Source organism: Mesoplodon mirus (assembly GCF_964341445.2).
Source record: "Mesoplodon mirus genome assembly, chromosome: 6".
NCBI lineage: Eukaryota > Metazoa > Chordata > Mammalia > Artiodactyla > Ziphiidae > Mesoplodon > Mesoplodon mirus.
Genome location: NC_138982.1, coordinates 94699075 through 94721617, shown reverse-complemented (window position 1 = coordinate 94721617; position 22543 = coordinate 94699075). Strand labels below are relative to the sequence as shown.

Here is a 22543-nt window from a genome sequence, read left to right as displayed (position 1 = left end):
ACTAACTTTTTGCTTTGTTTTTGTTTCTATTGCTTATTTTCAATTAAAAAATTTTTTTGCTCTTGTCATTACTATTTTCTTTCTTCTAGTTATTTAGAGTTTGACTTGCTCTCTTTCTCTAATTTCATGAAGTAAATTAAAAATTTAGATCACTGATGTTAGCATTTCTTTTTTTATAACTTAAGCTTTTAAACTTTTAATCTCCCTCTCAGCAATGGGTTAGCTGCATTCCACAAATTTCAATATGTTGTATTTTCATATTTACTCAGTTCAAAATATTTTTATATTCCTCTTGTGATTTCTACTTTGGAGCCATGTAACTAGAACTCTATTAACTTCAAAACATTTCTCATCTAATTCCGTTTTGTTCAGACAGCCTAGTCTGTATGCTTTTAGTCTTTTGAATGCATTGAGGTTTTTTTTTTTTTTTTTTTTTTGGCCTAGCACGCAGGCATGCAGTATTTCCAGGTGGATGCTCCTCAACACTTGAAAAAACTTATATGGTGGATGATGGGTAGAGTGTTCTATAGTATATTATGTTAAAGTAGATAATAGTTGGTTTAAATCCTCTTATTCTTATAGATTTTTTTCAAATTATATGAAATCACTTCACATATAATGCATTGATAAGAAGGTTACAAATACACACTTCCAGTACTAGAGTTAGCCCAGTACTAGTTACTTCATTATGATCATGCTTACTGAATTTTAGTCCATTTACCCTATCAGCTACTGAGAATGATCTGTTAAATTCTCTAAGATTGTATATTTGGCTATTTCTCCCTTTAGTTCTGTCACTTTTTGCTTTAGGCTTTCATTAGGAACATACACACTAACAATTGTTGTGCCTGCTTATGTATTGAACCTGTTATAATTATTAAATGTCTCCCGTTATGGTTGTAATATTCCTTGTGTTGAATTTTACATTGCCAGATATTAATATAGCCATACTGTTTTCATATGCTTATGGTGTACATGTGTATCTTTTTCTATCCTTTTATTTTCAGTTATCTCTTTATATTTAAAGTGCATCTCACATACAGAGAGACTGATCAAACTATGAGTCCCAGGCTGCTGCTTAATTTTGTAAATAAAGTTTTATGGTAGCACAGCCGTGCCCATTTCTTTACATGTTACCTGTGTTGTTTTATGCTGCAAAGCCAGAAGAGTTGAAACAAATCCATGTGGCCTGCAAGACTAAGATATTCACTATTTGGACCTTTCAGAAAAAATCTTAACCCCTTGTATAGAGCATGTAGTTGAGTCTTGATTGTTTATTATAGTCTGACAATTTTTACTTTATAATTGGAGGATTTAGCCAAGTCACATTTTACTTAATTATTGATATATTTACATTTAAGACCACCAGCTCCCTATTTGTTTTCTAGTTGTCCTCTGTTTCTCTTTTCCTGCCTTCTTTTGAGACACTCCAATAAGTTTTAGTGTTACATTTTAATTTATCTACTGGCCTTTTAACTATATGTCTTTGTATTCTTTTATTGTGGTTGCTCTAGGAATTTCAATAAGACAGTTTATAACAGTCAACTTATGTAATAATCTAAAACCCCAAAACATTATAACTTCATTTATCCTCCTCCATATAATTGTAGTGTGAGGTTTATAATATATGCAGTTGTAATGGATATGACAACAAGAGCAAAAACGATGGAAGAGGTTAAATGAAAATACAGTTTTTCAAAGGTCATATATAATGCTATATATATAGCATTAAACTGTTGGTTGTCTTTGTAAAAAAATTTTAATAGTATTTTATATTTTAGCACATATATAATCTATATTCATTCTTTCTTATATATCTGAGTTTCCATCTAGTATCATTTTCCTTCAACCAAAGAACTTTATTTAATACTTCTTTTAGCACAGGTCTGCTAGTGATAATTTTTCCCAGTTTTCTTTTATTCAATTTAACATATCTTTATTTTGCTTTTTATTAAAATATATTTTTACTAGATATAAAATTCTAGTTTGAGAGGTTTTTTCCAGCATTTTTAAGACGTTGAATTAACTTTGTTATGCATTGTTTTCTTGATGAGACATCAGCTGCTTTTCATGTCATTGTTCCCCTGAACAAATTTTCTACGGCTACTTTCAAATCATTGTCTTTATATTTGCTTTCAATTACTTTCAGTATGATGTAATTAGATGTGTTTTTCTTTTTATCATTCCTCCTTGGAGCTGCTGACCATTTTGGATGCAAGTTAATGGACAGCAACAAATCTAGGAATATTTTTCATTGTTTCTTCAAATATATTTTATGCCCCAATTCTCTTTTGCTTCTCCTACTGGGACTCCAATTACACATTTGTTAGATTGCTCACTAATGTCCCACAGGTCACTCAGGATCTGCTTCTTTTATTTCTATTATTTTTCTCTCAATTTTTTAGAATATATAATTTATATTTTTTGTCCTTATGTTCAATGAGGCTTTATTCTGCACCTCCAATCTGGTAATAAGATAATTTAGTGAATTGTTAATTTCCAATATTGTAGTTTTAAGTTGTAGAATGACTTTCGTTTACATTTTCAGTACTGAGATTTATATCTGTTCTCTCATTGTTACCTTACTTTTCTTTAAGTCATTGAACATGTTATGTAATACTGATTAAAAGTTCTTAACTGTTATTTCCAAAGTCTCTATTATTCAAGGACATTCTCTGGACTTTGTGTTCCATTATTTTACTCTTCATTTTTATGTGTGGTAACTTCTTGTTCATAACTATTCTTTGTTTGGTGATACGTTGTAGAGATCCTAGGTTCTACTGTATAGGCTAAAGGATATGGATTGTTTTTCCAATTTTCTTTGATCATGTCACGGTTACTTTTACATTTTATATTTCACATCTGTCAGGGTGAATGCTGAATCTTGACACATAGTCTTTACTAAGTTTTTCTGGGATTTCAATAGAAAGATTGACATGATTGCCAATAACTCCTGGCTTGGTTAGGTTCAACTACAAACTCTGTCTCCTCTGTGTGGGTAACAGCTAAAATCTATGTCACGTTTTTAAGCTTTCCATGTGTTGCTTTCTTCTGGGCTACATGAAATTTCTTCCACATGTGCAATTTAGAGATCATTTGTGTAGTTTATACACAAATCTGGGCTCCTCACCACTCTTTGGCTCTCTCCTTTTTTGAGATTTTATTACCCTTGATTTCAAGGTTTAGTTCTAGTTAGCCTATGCCTCTGCACATGGGAGATGCCCTCAGAGGAAAACTTATGCAAAAGTAGAGCTCATCCAGTATAGGGGTCAACTTTCCTTCAGTTCCTAATTTCTTCTTGTTACTCTCAAGTACAGCCATATAGCTTATTCTGTATTTTCCTGAGAGCTTATAATGTTATAAATGTAAGGATTGACAAAATAGAAGTGGGTTGTTTTTTTAATCATTACAATTACAAGAGCTTCTAATAGTCCATGCTTTGTTTTATTTATTTATTTATTTTTAATTTTTGAATTTTATTTTATTTATTTTTATACAGCAGGTTCTTATTAGTCACCAGTTTTATACACATCAGTGTATACATGTCAATCCCAATCACCCAATTCATCACGCCCCACCCCCACCCCCATGCAACTTTCCCCCCTTGGTGTCCATAGGTTTGTTCTCTACATGTGTGTCTAAATTTTTGCCCTGCAAAGCGGTTCATCTGTACCATTTCTCTAGGTTCCACATATATGCGTTAATATACGATATTTGTTTTTCTCTTTCTGACTTACTTCACTCTGCATGACAGTCTCTAGATCCATCCACATCTCAACAAATGACCCAATTTCGTTCCTTTTATGGCTGAGTAATATTCCATTGTATATGTGTACCACATCTTCTTTATCCATTCATCTGTAGATGGGCATTTAGGTTGCTTCCATGACCTGACTACTGTAAATACTGCTGCAATGAATATTGGGGTATATGTGTCTTTTTGAATTATGGTTTTCTCTGGGTATATGCCGAGTAGTGGCATTGCTGGGTCATATAGTAATTCTATTACTACTTTTTTAAGAAACCTCCATACTGTTCTCCATAGTGGCTGTATTAGTTTACATTCCCACTCACAGTGCAAGAGGGTTCCCTTTTCTCCACACCCTTTCCAGCATTTGCTGTTTTTAGATTTTCTGATGATGCCCATTCTAACTGGTGTGAAGTGATAACTCATTGTAGTTTTGATTTGCAATTCTCTAATAATTAGTGACGTTGAGCAGCTTTTCATGTGCTTCATGGCCATCTGTATGTCTTCTTTGGAGAAATGTCTATTTAGGTCTTCTGCCCATTTTTGGATTGGGTTGTTTGTTTTTTTATTATTGAGCTGCATGAGCTATCTATATATTTTGGAGATTAATCCTTTGTCCAATGATTCATTTGCAAATATTTTCTCCCATTCTGAGGGTTGTCTTTTCTTCTTGTTTATGGTTTCCTTTGCTGTGCAAAAGTTTTGAAGATTCATTAGGTCGATTTGTTTATTTTTGGTTTTATTTCCATTACATTAGGAGGTGGATCAAAAAAGACTTACCATAATTTATGTCAAAGAGTGTTCTTCCTATGTTTTCCTCTGAGAGTTTTATGGTGTCCGGTCTTACATTTAGGTCTCTGATCCATTTTGAGTTTCTTTTTGTGTACGGTGTTAGGGAATGTTCTAATTTCATTCTCTTACATGTAGCTGTCCAGTTTTCCCAGCACCACTTATTGAAGAGAATGTCTTTTCTCCATTGTATATCTTTGCCTCCTTTGTCATAGACTAGTTGGCCATAGGTGCATGGATTTATCTCTGAGCTTTCTATCTTGTTCCATTGATCTGTGTTTCTGTTTTTGTGCCAGTACCATATTGTCTTGATTACTGTAGCTTTGTAGTATATCTGAAGTCAGGGAGTCTGATTTCTCCAGCTCCGCTTTTTTCTCTCAAGACTGCTTTGGTTATTCGGGGTCTTTTGTGTTTCCATATAAATTTTAAGATTATTTGTTCTAGTTCCATAAAAAATGCCATTCTTAATTTGATAGGAATTTCATTGAATCTGTAGATTGCTTTGGGTAGTATAGTCATTTTCACAATATTGACTCTTCCAATCCAAGAACATGGTATATCTCTCCATCTGTTGGTATCATCTTGAATTTCTTTCATCAGTGTCTTATCATTTTCTGCATATGGGTCTTTGTCTCCCTAGGTAGGTTTACTCCTAGATATTTTATTCTTTTTGTTGCAATGGTAAATGGGAGTGTTTCCTTAATTTCTCTTTCAGATTTTTCATCATTAGTGTATAGGAATGCAAGAGATTTCTGTGCATTAATTTTTTATCCTGCAACTTTGTCAAATTCATTGATTAGCTCTAGTAGTTTTCTGGTGGCATCTTTAGGGTTCTCTGTGTATAGTATCATGTCATCTGCAAACAATGACAGTTTTATTTCTTCTTTTCCAGTTTCTATTCATTTTATTTCTTTTTCTTCTCTGATTGCCGTGGCTAGGACTTCCAAAACTATGTTGAATAATAGTGGTGAGAGTGGACATCCTTGTCTTGTTCCTGATCTTAAAGGAAATGCTTTCAAGTTTTCATCATTGAGAATGATGTTTGCTGTAGGTTTGTCATACATGGCCTTTATTATGTTGAGGTAGGTTCCCTCTATGCCCACTTTCTGGAGAGTGTTTATCAGAGATGGGTGTTGAATTTTGTCAAAAGCTTTTCCTGCATCTATTGAGGTGATCATATGGTTTTTATTCTTCAATTTGTGAATATGGTGTATCACATTGATTGATTTTTGCATATTGAAGAATCCTTGCATCCCTGGGATAACTCCCACTTGATCATGGTGTATGATCCTTTTAATGTATTGTTGGATTCTGTTTGCTAGTATTTTGTTGAGGATTTTTGCATCTATATTCCTCAGTGATATTGGTGTGTAATTTTCTTTTTTTGTAGTACCTTTGTCTGGTTTTGGTATCAGGGTGATGGTGGCCTCATAGAATGAGTTTGGGAGTTTTCCTTCCTCTGCAATTTTTTGGAAGAGTTTGAGAACGATGGGTGTTAGCTCATCTCTAAATGTTTGATAGAATTCACCTGTGAAGCCATGTGGTCCTGGCTTCTGTTTGTTGGAAGATTTTTAATCACAGTGTCAATTTCATTACTTGTGATTGGTCTGTTCATATTTTCTATTTCTTCCTGGTTCAGTCTTGGAAGGTTACACCTTTCTAAGAATTTGTCCATTTCTTCCAGGTTGTCCATTTTATTGGCATAGAGTTGCTTGTAGTAGTCTCTCAGGATGATTTGTATTTCTGTGATGTGTGTTGTATCTTCTCCTTTTTCATTTCTAATTTTATTGATTTGAGTCCTCTCCCTCTTTTTCTTGATGATTCTGGCTAATGGTTTATCACTTTTGTTTATCTTCTCAAAGAACCAGCTTTTAGTTTTATTGATCTTTCCTATTGCTTTCTTTGTCTCTATTTCATTTATTTCTGCTCTGATCTTTATGATTTCTTTCCTTCTGCTAATTTTGGGTTTTGTTTGTTTTTCTTTCTCTAGTTCCTTTAGGTGTAAGGTTAGATATTTTACTTGATATTTTTCTTGTTTCTTGAGGTACGCTTTTATAGCTATAAACTTCCCTCTTAGAACTCCTTTGCTGCATCCCATAGGTTTTGGATCATCGTGTTTTCATTGTCTTTTGTCTCTAGGTATTTTTTGATTTCCTCTTTGATTTCTTCAGTGATCTCTTTCTTATTTAGTAACGTATTGTTTAGCTTCCATGTGTCTGTGCTTTTTATGTTTTTTTCTCTGTAATTCATTTCTAATCTCATAGCATTGTGGTCAGAAAATATGCTTGATATGATTTTAATTTTCTTAAGCTTACTGAGGCTTGACTTGTGACCCAGGATGTGATCTATCCTGGAGAATGTTCCATGCGCACTTGAGAAGGAAGTGTAATCTGCTGTTTTTGGATGGAATATCCTATAAATATCAATTAAATCTATCTGGTCTATTGTGTCATTTAAACCTTCTGTTTCCTTATTTATTTTCATTTTGGATGATCTGTTCATTGGTGTAAGTGAGGTGTTAAAGTACCCCACTATTATTTTGATACTTTCAATTTCCTCTTTTATAGCTCTTAGCAGTTGCGTTATGTATTGAGGTGCTCCTATGGTGGGTGCATATATATTTATAATTGTTATATCTTTTTGTTGGATTGATCCCTTGATCATTACAAAGTATCCTTCCTTGTCTCTTGTAACATTCTATATTTTAAAGTCTATTTTATCTGACATGAGTATTGCTACTCCAGCTTTCTTTTGATTTCCATTTACATGGAATATCTTTTTCCATCCCCTCACTTTCAGTCTGTATGTGTCTCTAGGTCTGAAGTGGGTCTCTTGGAGACAGCATATATATGGGTCTTGTTTTTGTATCCATTCAGCAAGCCTGTGTCTTTTGGTTGGAGCATTTAATCCATTCACATTTAAGGTAATTATCGATATGTATGTTCCTATGACCATTTTCTTAATTGTTTTGTGTTTGTTTTTGTAGGTCCTTGTCTTCTCTTGTGTTTCCCACTTAGAGAAGTTCCTTTACCATTTGTTGTATAGCTGTTTTGGTGGTACTGCATTCTCTTAGCTTTTGCTTGTCTGTAAAGCTTTTGATTTCTCCATTGAATCTGAATGAGATCCTTGCTGGGTAATCTTGGTTGTAGGTTCTTCCCTTTCATCACTCGAAGTATATCATGCCACTCCCTTCTGGCTTGTAGAGTTTCTGCTGAGAAATCAGCTGTTAACCTTATGGGAGTTACCTTGTATATTATTTGTTGTTTTTCCCTTGCTGCTTTCGATAATTTTTCTTTGCCTTTAACTTTTGCCAATTTGATTACTATGTGTCTCAGCGTGTTTCTCCTTGGGTTTATCCTGTATGGGACTCTCTGCACTTCCTGGACTTGGGTGGCTATTTCCTTTCCCATGTTAGGGAGGTTTTTGACTATAATCTCTTCAAATATTTTCTCTGGTCCTTTCTCTCTCTCTTCTCCTTCTGGGACCCCTATAATGTGAATGTTGTTGCATTTAATGTTATGTCAGAGGTCTCTTAGGCTGTCTTTACTTCTTTTCATTCTGTTTTCTTTATTCTGTTCCACAGCAGTGAATTCCACCATTCTGTCTTCCAGGTCACTTATCCGTTCTTCTGCCTCAGTTATTCTGCTATTGATTCCTTCTAGTATAGTTTTCATTTCAGTTTTTGTATTGTTCATCTCTGTTTGTTTGTTCTTTCATTCTAGGTCTTTCTTAAGCGTTTCTTGCATCTTCTCCATCTTTGCCTGCATTCTTTTTCCGAGGTCCTGGATCATCTTCACTATTATTATTCTGAATTCTTTTTCTGTAAGGTGCCTATCTCTACTTCATTTAATTGTTTTTCTGGGGTGTTATCTTGTTCCTTTGTCTGGTACATAGCCCTCTGCCTTTTCATCTTGTCTATCTTTCTGTGAATGTGGTTTTTGTTGCACAGGCTGCAGGATTGTAGTTCTTGCTTCTGCTGTCTGCCCTCTTGTGGATGAGGCTATCTAAGAGGCTTGTGCAAGTTTCCTAATGGGAGGGACTGGTCCGTGCTTTATTTTTACATTGTGAAAATATTATGTCCTCAAACTTATTGTAACTTCCTTCTTCCCATACTGGTCAAAGTAGGTTGAAAAAAAAATACAGTTGCAAAATTGATTTATTACATTGCTAAATTTATTTTATTTTATTTTATTTTTATGCTTATACAACATTGACTCTTTTATCTGTCTCTCTCTCTACTGGCTCCCTGCAATTTGGAATTTTTACTTTGGAGGAAAGAATAGTATTTAATGAAGTGAGCTTGAAAGAATAAAAGAGAAAGAGAGGGAGTGAAAAGAAAAGTAGAGAGAAAAGGAATGAAGGAAAAGTCAGGGAGATGAGAGGAGGCAAGGAAAATAAAAGAAAATGGCTTTGAGAATCATGTAGTTTTCCTTGATTGCTACAATATCTTACTGATTTATGGGAATTATAGTTATTATTATATATTAGGATATATAGCAAGGTGCTACTAGAATAATCAAGGTACATATTTATGCATATAATTTTGTGCAGTTTTACCTGAAAACATTAGGGTAAAACGTCACTCAAGTTCTGTCATTTCAATGTAGTATTTTCTCTATTTTACCTATCTGTAAAAAAGCAGCTGGGTCTGTATTGACTTCATATTGCTGAACACTAATATCATAAGGAGCAGTAAAAGGGAATAGATGTAAACTGTAATAAGATCAGTTAGTTCAATGCAGGAAAAGAAATATCTTTTGGATGCCTACCATATTCAGACAGTAAGATATAATAAAACATGGTCCTTATTATCAAGGAGCTTACACTCAACTCAAGGAGACTAAAGAGATTGGCCACATTTGAAGTGTCATGGGACAGATGGCTGGAGATCTGGGTAGAGACTCACTGAATGGAAGAGTTGGATTTCTCTGTGTTTAAGGTCTGAAGAAAGCAAAATATGCCAGAGTCTCAATCAGAAACTTGAGAGGGCCATGACTTAGGAGTAGGGACAAACCAGATGTAGACTGAGTCTTACTAAAACTGCAACTGAGCTTCAGACCCTATCTGCTCACCTATCCGCAGTAAAGGGGTGACATTATGTGATGGAAAATAACATCATATGTAATCTCTTCTGTTATTTTATATATGGTGTCATGCAAAAAAAAAGGACTAGATAAGCAAAGAGTCAAGAAAATATAATCAATAATCAAGAGTAAAAATAGACAAGCAGATCTATGCATTTGGGTATTGTAGTTAACAGGCAAGGATATTAAAATAACTATAAATAAGATACTGAAAGGGGAAGAAAAGATGACCAAAGGAGATGAATGGAATAGAAAATAGAAATGTACTTTAAAATATTTAAAAATCAAATTGACATTTTAGACTTAAAAAAGTTAATATTAAAAAATAGGTCTTTGGGGACTTCCCTCATGGCACAGTGGTTAGGTATCTGCCTGTCAATGCAGGGGAGCCAGGTTGGAGCCCTGGTCTGGGAGCATCCCACATGCCACAGAGCAACTGGGCCCATGCACCACAGCTGCTGAGCCTGCGTTCTAGAGCCCACGAGCCACAACTACTGAGCCCCCGCGTGCCACAGCTGCTGCGGCCCACACGCCTAGAACCCATGCACTGCAGCAAAGAGTGGCCCCTGCTTGCCACAGCTAGAGAAAGCCTGTGCACAGCAACAAAGACCCAATGCAGCCATAAATAAATATATAAATAAAAGGCTTGACCTTTTAAAAAAAATCTTTAAAAAAATAGGTCTTTGGTGGATAAATTTAAAAGCAGACTGGCTACAGCAGAACACAAGAGAAGTAAACTGTAATACAGATCAATAGAAAACGTCCAAGTTGAAGCACAGAGAGGAAAAAGAATAGATAAGACACATAAGAGCATGAGAGACATGTGGGACACACACAAAAGATCTAATTTATGTATAAGTGAAATCCCAGAAAGAATAAAGAGCAAAAATGTCTGTCACCAGTAAAATAGATAAATAAGCCCAATAACAAGCTATACAGCAATGAAAATAAACAACCTACAACTACATGCAACATTATATATGAATGTCACAAACATAAAGTTGAGTTTAAATAAAAGGCAGACAGAAATGAATACATGTGGTATGATTCCATTTATAACAAATTATAAAACCAGGTAAAACCATTCTGTGAGATAACAGGATTATAGTAACCTTTGGGGAAGTAGAAGTGACTGGAAGGGAGTATAATGGGGGATTTCTTCATCTGCAACTATTTTGATTCTTGAACTAGGTACTAGTTACATTCATGCACCCAGTTTTTGAAAATTCATTGAACTGTACTCTTATGATAGGTACATTATTTTGTATGGATATTATTGAGGTTACTAAGATTTTATTCATTACTAGTTAAGTAACTTATTAGCAAAAGAGACTAGACCTCAAATGATCTGTGGTATATATATATATATATATAATGTGATATATATAATGTAGATGGCATATATACCTTAATTTTATACATGTAAATTCATATATATATATATATATATATATATATATATATATATATATACTGTCACATATTATAGGACTCAATCATGTTGGCAGGGTTTGAGGTTGCTCTCCTGCTTATGAATCAATTTAGAAGGCTGTAGTTTAAGCTTAATTAAGAATTTTTAAATCACAAATTAAATTAAATTTAAGCTAAATATAATGAATGTCTCAGTATGAATGAGCCATATGTCTTTATCTCACTTGGACATAAATCATACACAGTTACACACTATTAACACTATGACACTCTTAACACTATCACACTATTAAGTTGTGATTCTTAGCAAATGAGTTAAGGAGTTCTATTTAAAGCATAGAAATACTTTTAGGGAAAAGTGGAGTTTTCTACCCTAGCTTCCTTAACCAAGAGACACATCTGGTACTATATAATTTTTATATAAAAGTAGAAGTATTACTAGGAATTATATAGAAATAATAATTTGAAGTACCATATCACTGTGATTCCCCTGATGTGCATATAACAAGGAGAGAGTTAGGGAATAAAGGAGGAATGGAAGGAAGGAAGAGAGAGTGGAGGGAGGGAGGAAGGAAGGAGGGAAGGAAATAGTACACTCTTGGAAATACAGTTATGATTTCTCTCAAGTGGTCACAAAACCAAGGAATTTAGCTGTGTGTTTAAGAAAACCTGATTTCAGCTCTTAAAAGAGAGAATCTAGTAGTTGTGTGTAACCCTGGAAGCCACTAGGGCAGTGGTTCTCAAACTTTACATGCAGCCGGACCACTAGGAGGTCTTTTGTTTATCATAGATTGCAGGCCCCATCCCCAGAGTTTCTTTTACATGCTTCTAAGGTGGGGTCTCAGAATTTTCACTTCTGTCACGTTCCCAGGGGGTGCTGATACTGCTGGTCTGAGGCCACAATTTGAGAACTACCACATTAGAGCTGCCTTAGCTTCTGCTAAGATACAGGACATTGGTTCAACATGGATGCATAATAGGGAATGCAGAAACTGAAAGCCCCTAGTGAAACTTCTTCAGAAAATTTTTGCAGGATGCATTTTCCCAGAATGAAAATTTTGACTATCAAATGATAATAATTACTTCCCAGAAAGTAGAAAGAAAATCAACCCAGGCAAAAACATGATGCAACTAAGTATGTATAGTGTGTGTTCAAAATAACTGACTTCTTTTGCTCTTAGCATACATTTAATGCAACCCTACAACCAAGGTAATTTCAGTGGAATGTGTTCTGTTACCAATCAAGGCTCACAGATGTGAAATTGTTTGTCCTAGGGACTTACGTGTATTCGATGTATAACATTTGCTTTTCAAAGATACATTAATGTGAACCCTAAAATTAAAAATAAGAAAGGTTAAATATGTGAGTGTCAATGTGATAATGTTTAATTCTCTCATAGGACTGCATCAAAACATGTAAACAAGGATCTTGGTAATCTGGAAGAAAACAAAAAGTTAGAAGAAAACCATCACAAAACAGAAGCCTAAGAGAGAAACTGTTCCACTTGTTGTCCAGGTGGGTAGGCTGTCTGAGGTTTATAGAAATAATTCCCAGGAAAGTATGAAACATCCTAGAGATGAAAGGGAAAGCCATGACATTAAGATGCCTTATAATTACAGCTTTCAAACAGGAAGAGAGTTTTTCAAAAGGAAACTTTGGTTACTCAGAAAGGTGTTCTCAGAAGTATGGAATCTCAACAGACTCCTCATCCTCTGAATAAAAATCATTATCCTCAGAATAATTGAAATCAATTTTGAGATTTTAACATTCAATGAGCATTTTATATTTTAATGCCAAAAATTTTGCTGAGTGCAAAAATTTTAATTTTATAAATTGATATTTTGATTAGATGAGAAGCAATTCTCATACTTTATTTTAAAAAGCAATTATGAGAATAATTTTAAAATATAAAAATTTTAATCCAAGGATTTAATATACTTAAAAGTGTCAGCATATTTATACAACCATCTCTCAAATCATTCTAATGAAAAGACTAACAAATTTGTGTGTGTGTACACACACGCTTTTCCAAATAGTGTATATATTATATACATGTGTATGTATCTATATGTGCATATATATGTGTGTGTATTATGTATATATCAATATAATATATATACATGCATATATATTGCATACATCAATATATAAGAGCTATATGAGTGTGATTTTTAAGATAATCTCCAAAAGAGATATATTTCCATGGCATTGCCACTTTCAATTTGAACTTTTTATTTTTATTTATGTTCTCTTGAGCCAGTCAAACAGAGAAGCCATTTGGACAAAATATTTTTTGTGTCCTTGAGAATAATGTTACTATAGTTTACTCAAATATATAAAAATCCCCAACAGCCATAGTGAAACTTTGGTTCATTATAAATAGACCGCAAGTTATGATTTGAGTGGGTCACCTAAATTAATCCCATAGAGGAGATAGGGAGCAAGGGAAAGAATTGCAATTAGAAGAATGCACACAGGAAAGAAAAATAAGAATGATTGAAATAAGACATTTTTATAATCTGGAAACCAGAATCTCAAAATGATTGGGTGAAAGGAGTAAGATCTGAATTCCTTCCCTTATCCTGCCTTCCACTGGAGACCAAGTACGCAGCATTCCCACCTGATTCTTATTTCTGCTTCTCTAGGATTTGTTCCTCAATCCTCTGTAAATGTAGAGTTTACCTTCTTTTTTCTTCAAAATTAGATAGAGTAAATTCTCAAAGGAAAATTGAGCTTGAGGACAAAGCCCACAAAATGGAATGTGATTTGAAGGGATAAGTGAGTTTGTTAACCTGAAGAGAAGCAGAATGAAATATTTTCCTGAGAAACCTTATAATTTTCATAAGAATTAAGCAATTTTCACAAAAAAATACTTTCAACAATTCAAAAAGATTATTAGTTGAAGAGCTGCAGCAATACCTGAGATTACAGTTAGGTTCTGGGACAGTGGAGCTTTATAAAAAGCTCTTATGAAGTATCACTTTCAGTACAAAGCATATGTTGATTGTGAAAAGTGATTGCTATGGTAACTTATCTGAATTGTGGGTTTTTTTCATCATTTCAGAGAAAAGAAAACTATATAGACCAATTGAAGCATGAACGTGGATTGTATTTAAGACATATACAAAGACATTGACGGCAATTCATGGTTCAAGTGTTAAGCAGTTCATTCTACCAAGCTGTCACAGGATTTTAGAGAATTATTTCAAATAAAACAATGAAATGAAATTACAAACAATAACAACACGTTTTGGCAGCCATGATAATAGGTCATATGTTGTGTTGGTTTGATTTTCTTTTCTGTAAATGTCTGCACTGAGAATTCCTTTTTGGTTTGCCTTTTATGTAAATTTTTTACGTAGCTATTTTTATACACTGTAAGCTTTGTTCTGGGAGTTGCTGTTAATCTGATGTATAATGTGATGCTTTTATTTCAATTGTTTATATGGATAATCTGAGCAGGTACATTTCTGATTCTGATTGCTATCAGTAATGCCCCCAGACTTTCTCACAAGCACCTAAATCCCAAAGGTGGCAGCTTGTGAAGATTGGGGACACACATTGCCCTAATCAAAAACTGATTTTTGTCACTAGGGAGGAGGAGGCAAAGAGTGAGGTTGATAAGCACCAGATGAACTACTTCTGTGTATGTGCCACCAGCTGACTCTCAAGGAAATCACATGCACACGTATGGACACACACATAATAATGGTGCTCCCAAACTGACAAGTTTGCCTATTCTGAAAAAAACATCATATAGAATTTGGGTAGCATTTACCTTTAGAGACACCTGCTAGTAAATTATTTTCTGTCAAAATAAGAAAACAAATCAATGAATGAGAGACAGTTTGGAAAAATCATGGATAACATTCCCATTTTCATAGGTCACTATGTAAATCACTGTAATTGAAAATTGGAGTTAAATCCTTTGGGTTATCCACTGCCTTAAAATTATACCTATTTCCTTTAAAAAAAAGGTATCAGTCAGAATTGGAGATTTTTAACAGTGATCATTATCAAAGCTGTGTTATTTTCCACAGAATATAGAATATATATTTTTTTCGTGTGTTTTTGTTAACTACGCTACAGATATTGAATGCACCTTGAGATCATTTAGTGTTTTTAACTGGTACATAATTTATCAAGCAGTACATCAAAAAGTATAATAATAAAATGTCTATATACCTTTAGTTACATTCAAATTTGTAACTTTATAAACATGTTTTATGCTGGAGGAAATTTATAGGGTGGTAGTGTAAATGGAAACTTTTTGAAGTAGGCTGGATATGTGCCAGTAGCTACTTGGGACTAGACTTTTAAACTTTGCTCTTTCAAGCAGAAGCCTGGTTTCTGGGAGAACACGGCATGGCCATTTTTGTCATGGATTTACATAACTTTATTGAAGAAAAATGAACATCAGATTTCCAGGTATAGAACTGTGTTCTTTGGGAGGAAAGGAAAACTGGTGTTTGTTTTTTAGATTGATGAAATAAAAAATTAGGAAGGCAATGAAAAATAAATTGAAGATTAAAGTCAGATGAAGATTAGGAATAAATACTTTGTCACTTCTGCATTATTTAGAAACACACGTTGTTGTACATTTGTAAACCGTTTGCTGTCTGAGCAATAGTGACTCAGTTTATTAAAAGCTTCCTATAGTGTATTGGTATGAATTAAGTACATAAAATATCCTATTAGACTCGATGCTGTATAAAATATAATGGGAAAAAAGAAAATATATTATTTTGCCTCTAAACTTTGATTTATTGAAGTTTTATTTGGCAGGAAAAAATTGAATCTTGGTCAATATTTAAACCAAAGTGAAAGGGGAAAAACCAAAGTTATTTGTTTTGCATGGCTACGCCATTCTGTTATCTCTGTAAATACTGTGATTTTTTTTCTTTTATCTTTAGAATTTTGTTAAAAAAATTCTAAAATTTTTAAACACCTGCTTTCCACAATAAACCATGAACACTAAAATGAACTTATCTCCATATAAATATTTTTTCTTTTTATCTTTTGGTGTGAGAGATCAAAGGTTCAAAGTTTAACTCCTAAGAGACATTTTACATAAAGAAGCAATGCGACAATAGAAAGAGAGGTTTTTACTGCAATTATTTCTTGGCTTCTATGGTTAACTAAGTCCAAAAACAGCTGTCAGAACCTAGAGAGCAGAACATGGGAAACTCTGAGCTATGGACTGAAAGCAGAAAGTTTGCCTGCGGAAAAAAGGGACAACATTGTTACCAGTGGATCAATGCCTGGATAAAAAGGAAAGCTTATGTGTGCAACAGCAGCCATAAGCACAGCAAGGCTGGGAAGGAAGATAATGCACAATCCTCAACCTTTGAGGTTTCGTCTTTCCAAACTTAACTGTTTGGCAACAGGAGACAGGTTTTGCCAGTTCAAGGTTCACTCCCTATCTGTGATTACAGGACTTGTATGTGGAAATGGATTAACATACCCGTCTATGCCTAAAAGATAATAAAACTGAAATATGTCTTCACATATCTCTCACAGCTGTCTGCCTCTTGTCTAAACTAGGATGTTCATGCATAGGAAGTAGTTGTCTTTATTAAAGAGTGGAAAACTCATTGTGACTCCCCATCTCCCTGGAGAAGTAATTCAGCAAAATAAAATTGTCCATGCCCTCCTATGATGTCAGGTAAGCCACTTCATCTACTCCCCGATTTCACAAGGGGTGATTTCTATAATGTGTGTATCTCCCTTTTCAGCCATAGAGTCACACTTATTGTGGGCCTCCCACGTGACTGTCCTGGGAACTGACTTAAGAGGACCTTTGCCTGTTCAGCGTACCATCTGGAGTTACCTAGGCATGAACCTAGAAATGCTTCCCCCTCCAAGTAAGGTAAAGCCAGCTATGTGCGTCAGAGAAAGTAATTAATATTTATTGAGCTCATACTGTGTGCTTGGGCCATCTATACGTTATCTTTTTTAATCCTGAACTGTTATAAATAGTATTAAATATCCCCCGTTTCACAGCAGAAAATTAAGGTTTAGAGAGATTCCATAACTCCCAAGTACGTTAGCTTCTAAGAAGATAAGTCAGGTATCAAACCAACCTGATTCTAAAGGCCATGCTCACCCCAGTCTACTATAGTTCCCACACTTCTTTAATAAAGAAATCTTCCTTTTTAGAATATGTAAAATTGAAAAACATTAATTGATACATGAACTGGTTATACCATCTATAAAGGATTATTCCAAGATATTCAAATCACTTAATAGGCAAATATTATAATATTTTAACTGTATTTGGAGTATTAGACATTATATATATATGATTATATATGTGTGTATTTAAAACACTTCTGTATTTAAAAATGTGATGTGACATATATATATATATCAATCACATTACACTTAAATACCGCCCCCACATGTATATCTATATCTATATCTATATATAGATATAGATATAAATCACACACACACACACACACTATATATATATATATATATATATATATATATATATATATATACACACCACATTACATTTTAAACACACATACTGCTCTCAGATACTAGTTACCTATTATAAGACCTGGACTATATTGGTGTTTTATTTACACTGCTTCATTTGAATCCACCCACCATTCTGCTACAGGAGGTGCTGTCCCTATCTTACACATGAAGACAATGTAAATAAGTTTGCCTACAATCACAGACACCAGGAGTGGCTGACCTAGGACCCGTGCTCAAGATGACCAAGTCTAAGTTCTATTCACTACATTGTTTATCATCCCTGTTGTATTGAATATACATCTAATCTATGCTTGGGGAGAGTGCCAAAAGATAGATTTGCATTGAATAACCTACTTGTTCCCCCTAGTAATTAATGCCATTCTTATTCAGAGTAATATGATAAGAAATATGTGAAAACTGCTTTGAAAACAATAAATTATTATATAAATGTTATTTTTTTATTACATGTCTAAGGAATTAAATGGAACTCACTGTACTATTTTAAAAAATACAGTAGATTTGGCTTTACAAGTATCATACTTTAACAATAAAAATTACTTCAGTTAAACGTAGAATGTATATTTCCTATCTAAGCTTCTGAATAAAAAGTATTTTAAAAACACTAGAAACATGAAGTCAGAATACTGGAGTTCATTTTTTCCCCCTCTTTACCTGTTCCAATCCAATTTCTTTTTCTTCTGCAAATGTCCATCTCTCATTTTTTCTTATAAATGCTCCTCAAATGCACAAATATTCATTGGAAAATGAACACACAAGCATAAGACTGCAAAGGCAGATGGCGTTCTCAAGTTATCTGTCTTGTCTCTTTTTATTAGCTAGCTCAGGTAAAGGTTTTACCTTGTGATGGCCAAGCAGCTGAGTGAATTCAAAGATATTCAATTACATTTATAGGTGTTTACACACGTGCATGCATACACACGCACACACACACACACATTATGGGCTACTTTACCCCATAAACCTGTAAGGGAGGATATAGGATTTGCTTATCAGAAAAGGAATTGTTTGAAGAACTACAAAATATTTGTCAAATAGGAAGCAGCTACGGGGTAAAAATATTCATGGTACTTTGATGGGAGGCATTCATAATCGTAACAAAAGGTATAATAGCACGTGTTAGACTCAATAGTTGCAATGAAATTTGTATGAGTAAACCTAATTGCATAAATTCTATACTACCAAGAAATAAATGAGGTCCTCAACATCTAGAGGCTCTACATAAATTATTATATTCTTTAAGAAAACGTGTATTATCAGAGAGCACAGGCTATGGTCTCCAGAAGGTATAGCATTTTACAAAACATGCCTTCAGAAGCAGACAGCAGCTCAATTTGGACTATTTGTGAGATAAATAATCAAAATGTCATCTCAACTTTTTCTATACATATTTTCTTTCTGATTATGTTTTCCCAGCTAGGCCAGCATAAACTGAGCTTCAATTAGAAGTTTAAATTGATGGCTCGATTCACATACCGAGATGTTCACTTGCACAGAAATAATAGTTGAAATTTGGGCAATGCTGAATAATTCTTTGAATTCTCATCGGTGAAAAAACCATGTTATTAGTGAAATGAGATGTATTTACTGCTTGAAAATTGATTCATGGGACTCTCCCTGGGATGGCTTATTAAGGAAATGTAATGGTTCTGTTAAGAAAAGTTTTATGTTTAAGCATCAGAGTCGTTCCTTACATGCTAAACTGTTACTAAAAACCCAATTTACCCAGAAATTCTGGGCTTCTACATTGTTGGCAGTAACAACTAAGTTCCTTTTTCTTATCTTGATTAGAATGGCCACCAAAAGCTTTAAGATAGTATTTGCATTGACAGGCAAATAGACATTACCTATTGTTGAGTCTGATTCCAAAAGGAAAGATGATTTTTTCAAACATTTGCAGGTTCATTTACAGGAATAATCTGTGACTTTTCTTAATTTAGAGAGCTTTGTTCTTCATATATAATAGTTGCATATTAAGCTATTTGAAAGATGATGGGTTTTTGTCACACTGACAACACCACAAAAGCAACAAATAGACCTTCCTCCATATTCCTAACAGATAATCTGTTTTCAGAGAAATGCAATTTAAAAGTTGTGTGTAGTGATTACTCTTTCATTCTTTAAGTTTAATTTTTCTTGAATGTAATAAAATAAAGTCATTAAAATATCAAATACGTACTTTATAGTTATCACCACAGGACTCACTATATTTTTTATTGTCCTGATGACAATAGCAATATATGGAATTAGTGTTCAATTCAAAGGGTTGTACAGACTTAAAAATAGTAATGCTGTAGTTTTTATGGTGTTTCTGCAACATCAGTGAAGTGAAATTTACATTGATCCCCTCAGCATCGTTGCCTTGTGACTCTTGCATTGCACCAAAGAGAAACTGGCAGTAGACAGTTCTTGTTGGGTCAGTTCCATTATTCCCCACTCTTACTAGTGGAAGTAGGATATGTATGTGTATAGGCTGGGGTGGAAATCAATTTCTCAATTTCTTCTTTAAAATGATTTTTCCGGACATTTAATCCAATGGGGAAACCATGTGGTTGGGAACAAACTCAAATGGGCTTTACCAAAATAATTTTTATTCCAATTTAGACATGGAAGAGCAGAACAGAGCAGCAGACGTTTGGAAACTTGGATGAGCACAGGGAGCGTTCAGTTATGATTTGGTTTCCAGATCAGCTCGAATTTCCAGATTTAAAGCACTTGTATTTATAATTGCAGTTAACTGATCTTTTGCTAAAAGATGACTTTGTGTGATGAAGCATATCACAACAGTTTGTACAGCCTTTGATCTTGTCCTTGGCTCATATTTTCTTCTTAGAAGAAGCAACTACAGCTATACAATAGGATAAGTCCTTTCCTTCCATTCCCCTCTTTGTATGTTTCAGAAGACGTTTCCTAAAATTAAATGCTTTTGCAAAAAGCATCCTGCTTCTGTTTCTTTTATGGTGCATCTGTTGCATTAGTTATCCTGATTATTTACCCTTTCCTGTCTTCATACCCTTTGCATGTGACTTTGTAGCTCTTCCCAGAAAAGGGTCAGAGTATATTTTCCCACCACTTGACACTAGACTCAGCCCTATGGTTTGCTTTGGCCCATAGATTGTGTAGAAGTGACCAGTGACAATTTTCTAGCTCTGAGTCTAGATCTCAAGTGGCCTACCATGTTTCTTCTTGCCCTCTTGTCAACAACATGAGAAGGATGAGCCAAGGCAAGCCTGTTAATGCCAGGAGGAGGTTGAGGACCCATGGAACAGATCTGCACCAGGTAAGGTGCCTCAGACAAGCCCAGGCCAGGGCAGAGCTCCTACCCAGCCCACAGTCACATGAGCAAGCCCAGCCAAGATCACCTGAGCACAGCGCACATCAGCTGTGACCCATAGACACAAGCGTTACAGTAATAAATTAGGGTTGTTTTAAGCCACTGAGCTTTGAGATTGTTGTTATGTGACAATAACAAACTGGTACACCTCTTCAGAGGCAACTCTGAGTTCCTGGATGGCTTATTAGGTCAAGATAATATCAAGAAGATTCCTTCCTCAAAAAATCAGAGACATTTTATTAAAACCTCAATGATTAGATTTTTGTGCTTCTGAAATGCTTCCCTCTTCTCTGACCTTTCTGGGACCAACATTCACCCCTCCGCCAGGACCTCGAATCCCTCTGTATGGTATTAAATACTCTTTGGCATCAACACATAAGAATTATTTGTAGTAATGCCAGGTAACTATTTAGAGATCTTAAGCGTATAAATTTTAAGCGTGTATACAAGTTTCTGGGCAGACTGGACACATTATGTGTTCTGTCTGTCTCTGGCCCACATTTGTCCCTTTTCATTGTTCCAAAGTTCAGCACTCAAGACAGGTTCATATAATTGCTCTCTCTATATGCTCACATAATTACATGCCAATACTTTTCCCCAAATTAGAAATTATATTCATGCTAGATATTCCGCTGACACCACATTTCTCACCAAATGTCAGAGTCTCTTAAAAAATATTCTTAGCTCAAAAGGCCTAATTAGGTTTTCAGTAATACATGTCATTGGTCATTTGGACAATCATACTGATCAGCAAGCACTCAGGTATCCAGGCAGTAAATCAGAATATGAATCTAAAAGATCACAGGCAACATCCTGAAAGACATCCGAACAGTTTTCTCACTGCTTTCATTAACTTTTTCCTTGTGTTTTCACATTTCAGGCACAAGTTCTGAAGACATAAAACTGCTCAGCAGGAAAGTTCAATGTAAGGAGAGGAAAATATGGCTAGGACTATATAAATAACACATAACTGGGAGGGCGTTATTAAACAGACCAACATATACATATACCCTCACCAAATCCTTCACAGATCCAGCAGACCTGACTATCCACCACATCCTAGACGAAGTTATGGTGATGATGGTGTGAGGGGAGAGGTGGTTACTTTGCTTTTTGTGTTCCCCAAATGGCACAGGGCATTCTTGAGGGACAGGTGTACTTATTGGCTTAATGGAAAAATTATAGTCTTTAAAAACAAGCAGACCTTGAATGGACTCCTAAATGAATGTGAATCTGTAACTTATTAGCAGTAAGGCCTGGAGCACAACACCAAACCCCTGAGCCTCAGTTGCCTCCTTTGTAAAATGTCAGGAATACTAATTACATTGGAGCCTGTTGTCCTTAAAAGAATAAAATGCACATGTTAAGAAGAAAATGACTCTGCGTGGACTATTGAGTGCAAATTGGAGATTTCTGCAGGGCAGGGAAGCCCAGTTCAACAAAGTATAGGTTACAAAGATGGAGGCCGTAAGCAAAGAAATAGATATGTTTTTTAAATATGAAAACAACGAGCAGTATCTTTTCCCACATTGGGAAAACAAAGTCTCTGAGAACTGCTGACTTGCTGGTGGTATCTGGTCCAATAGATTAGCTCTTGGGCAAATGCTGGCCTACCTGTTTGTAGTTACTCTTGGAAATGGTCTCCACAC

At 34.7% G+C, this 22543-nt stretch overlaps 1 protein-coding gene across 4 annotated transcripts in view; it reads left to right on the top strand.

Annotated features, from left to right (window-relative positions):
* Positions 1–16561, top strand: part of ALCAM (activated leukocyte cell adhesion molecule) — a 208086-nt gene extending 191525 nt beyond the window's left edge. For all 4 annotated transcript variants that reach the window (XM_082625201.1, XM_082625200.1, XM_082625199.1 and 1 more), the window contains 2 exons: positions 12453–12568; positions 14118–16561. In XM_082625201.1, coding sequence (XP_082481327.1) covers positions 12453–12540 — 88 coding nt within the window. In that variant the 3' untranslated portion in view covers positions 12541–12568; positions 14118–16561. The remainder of the gene's footprint in view (positions 1–12452; positions 12569–14117) is intronic.
* The last annotated feature ends 5982 nt before the right edge of the window (positions 16562–22543 follow it).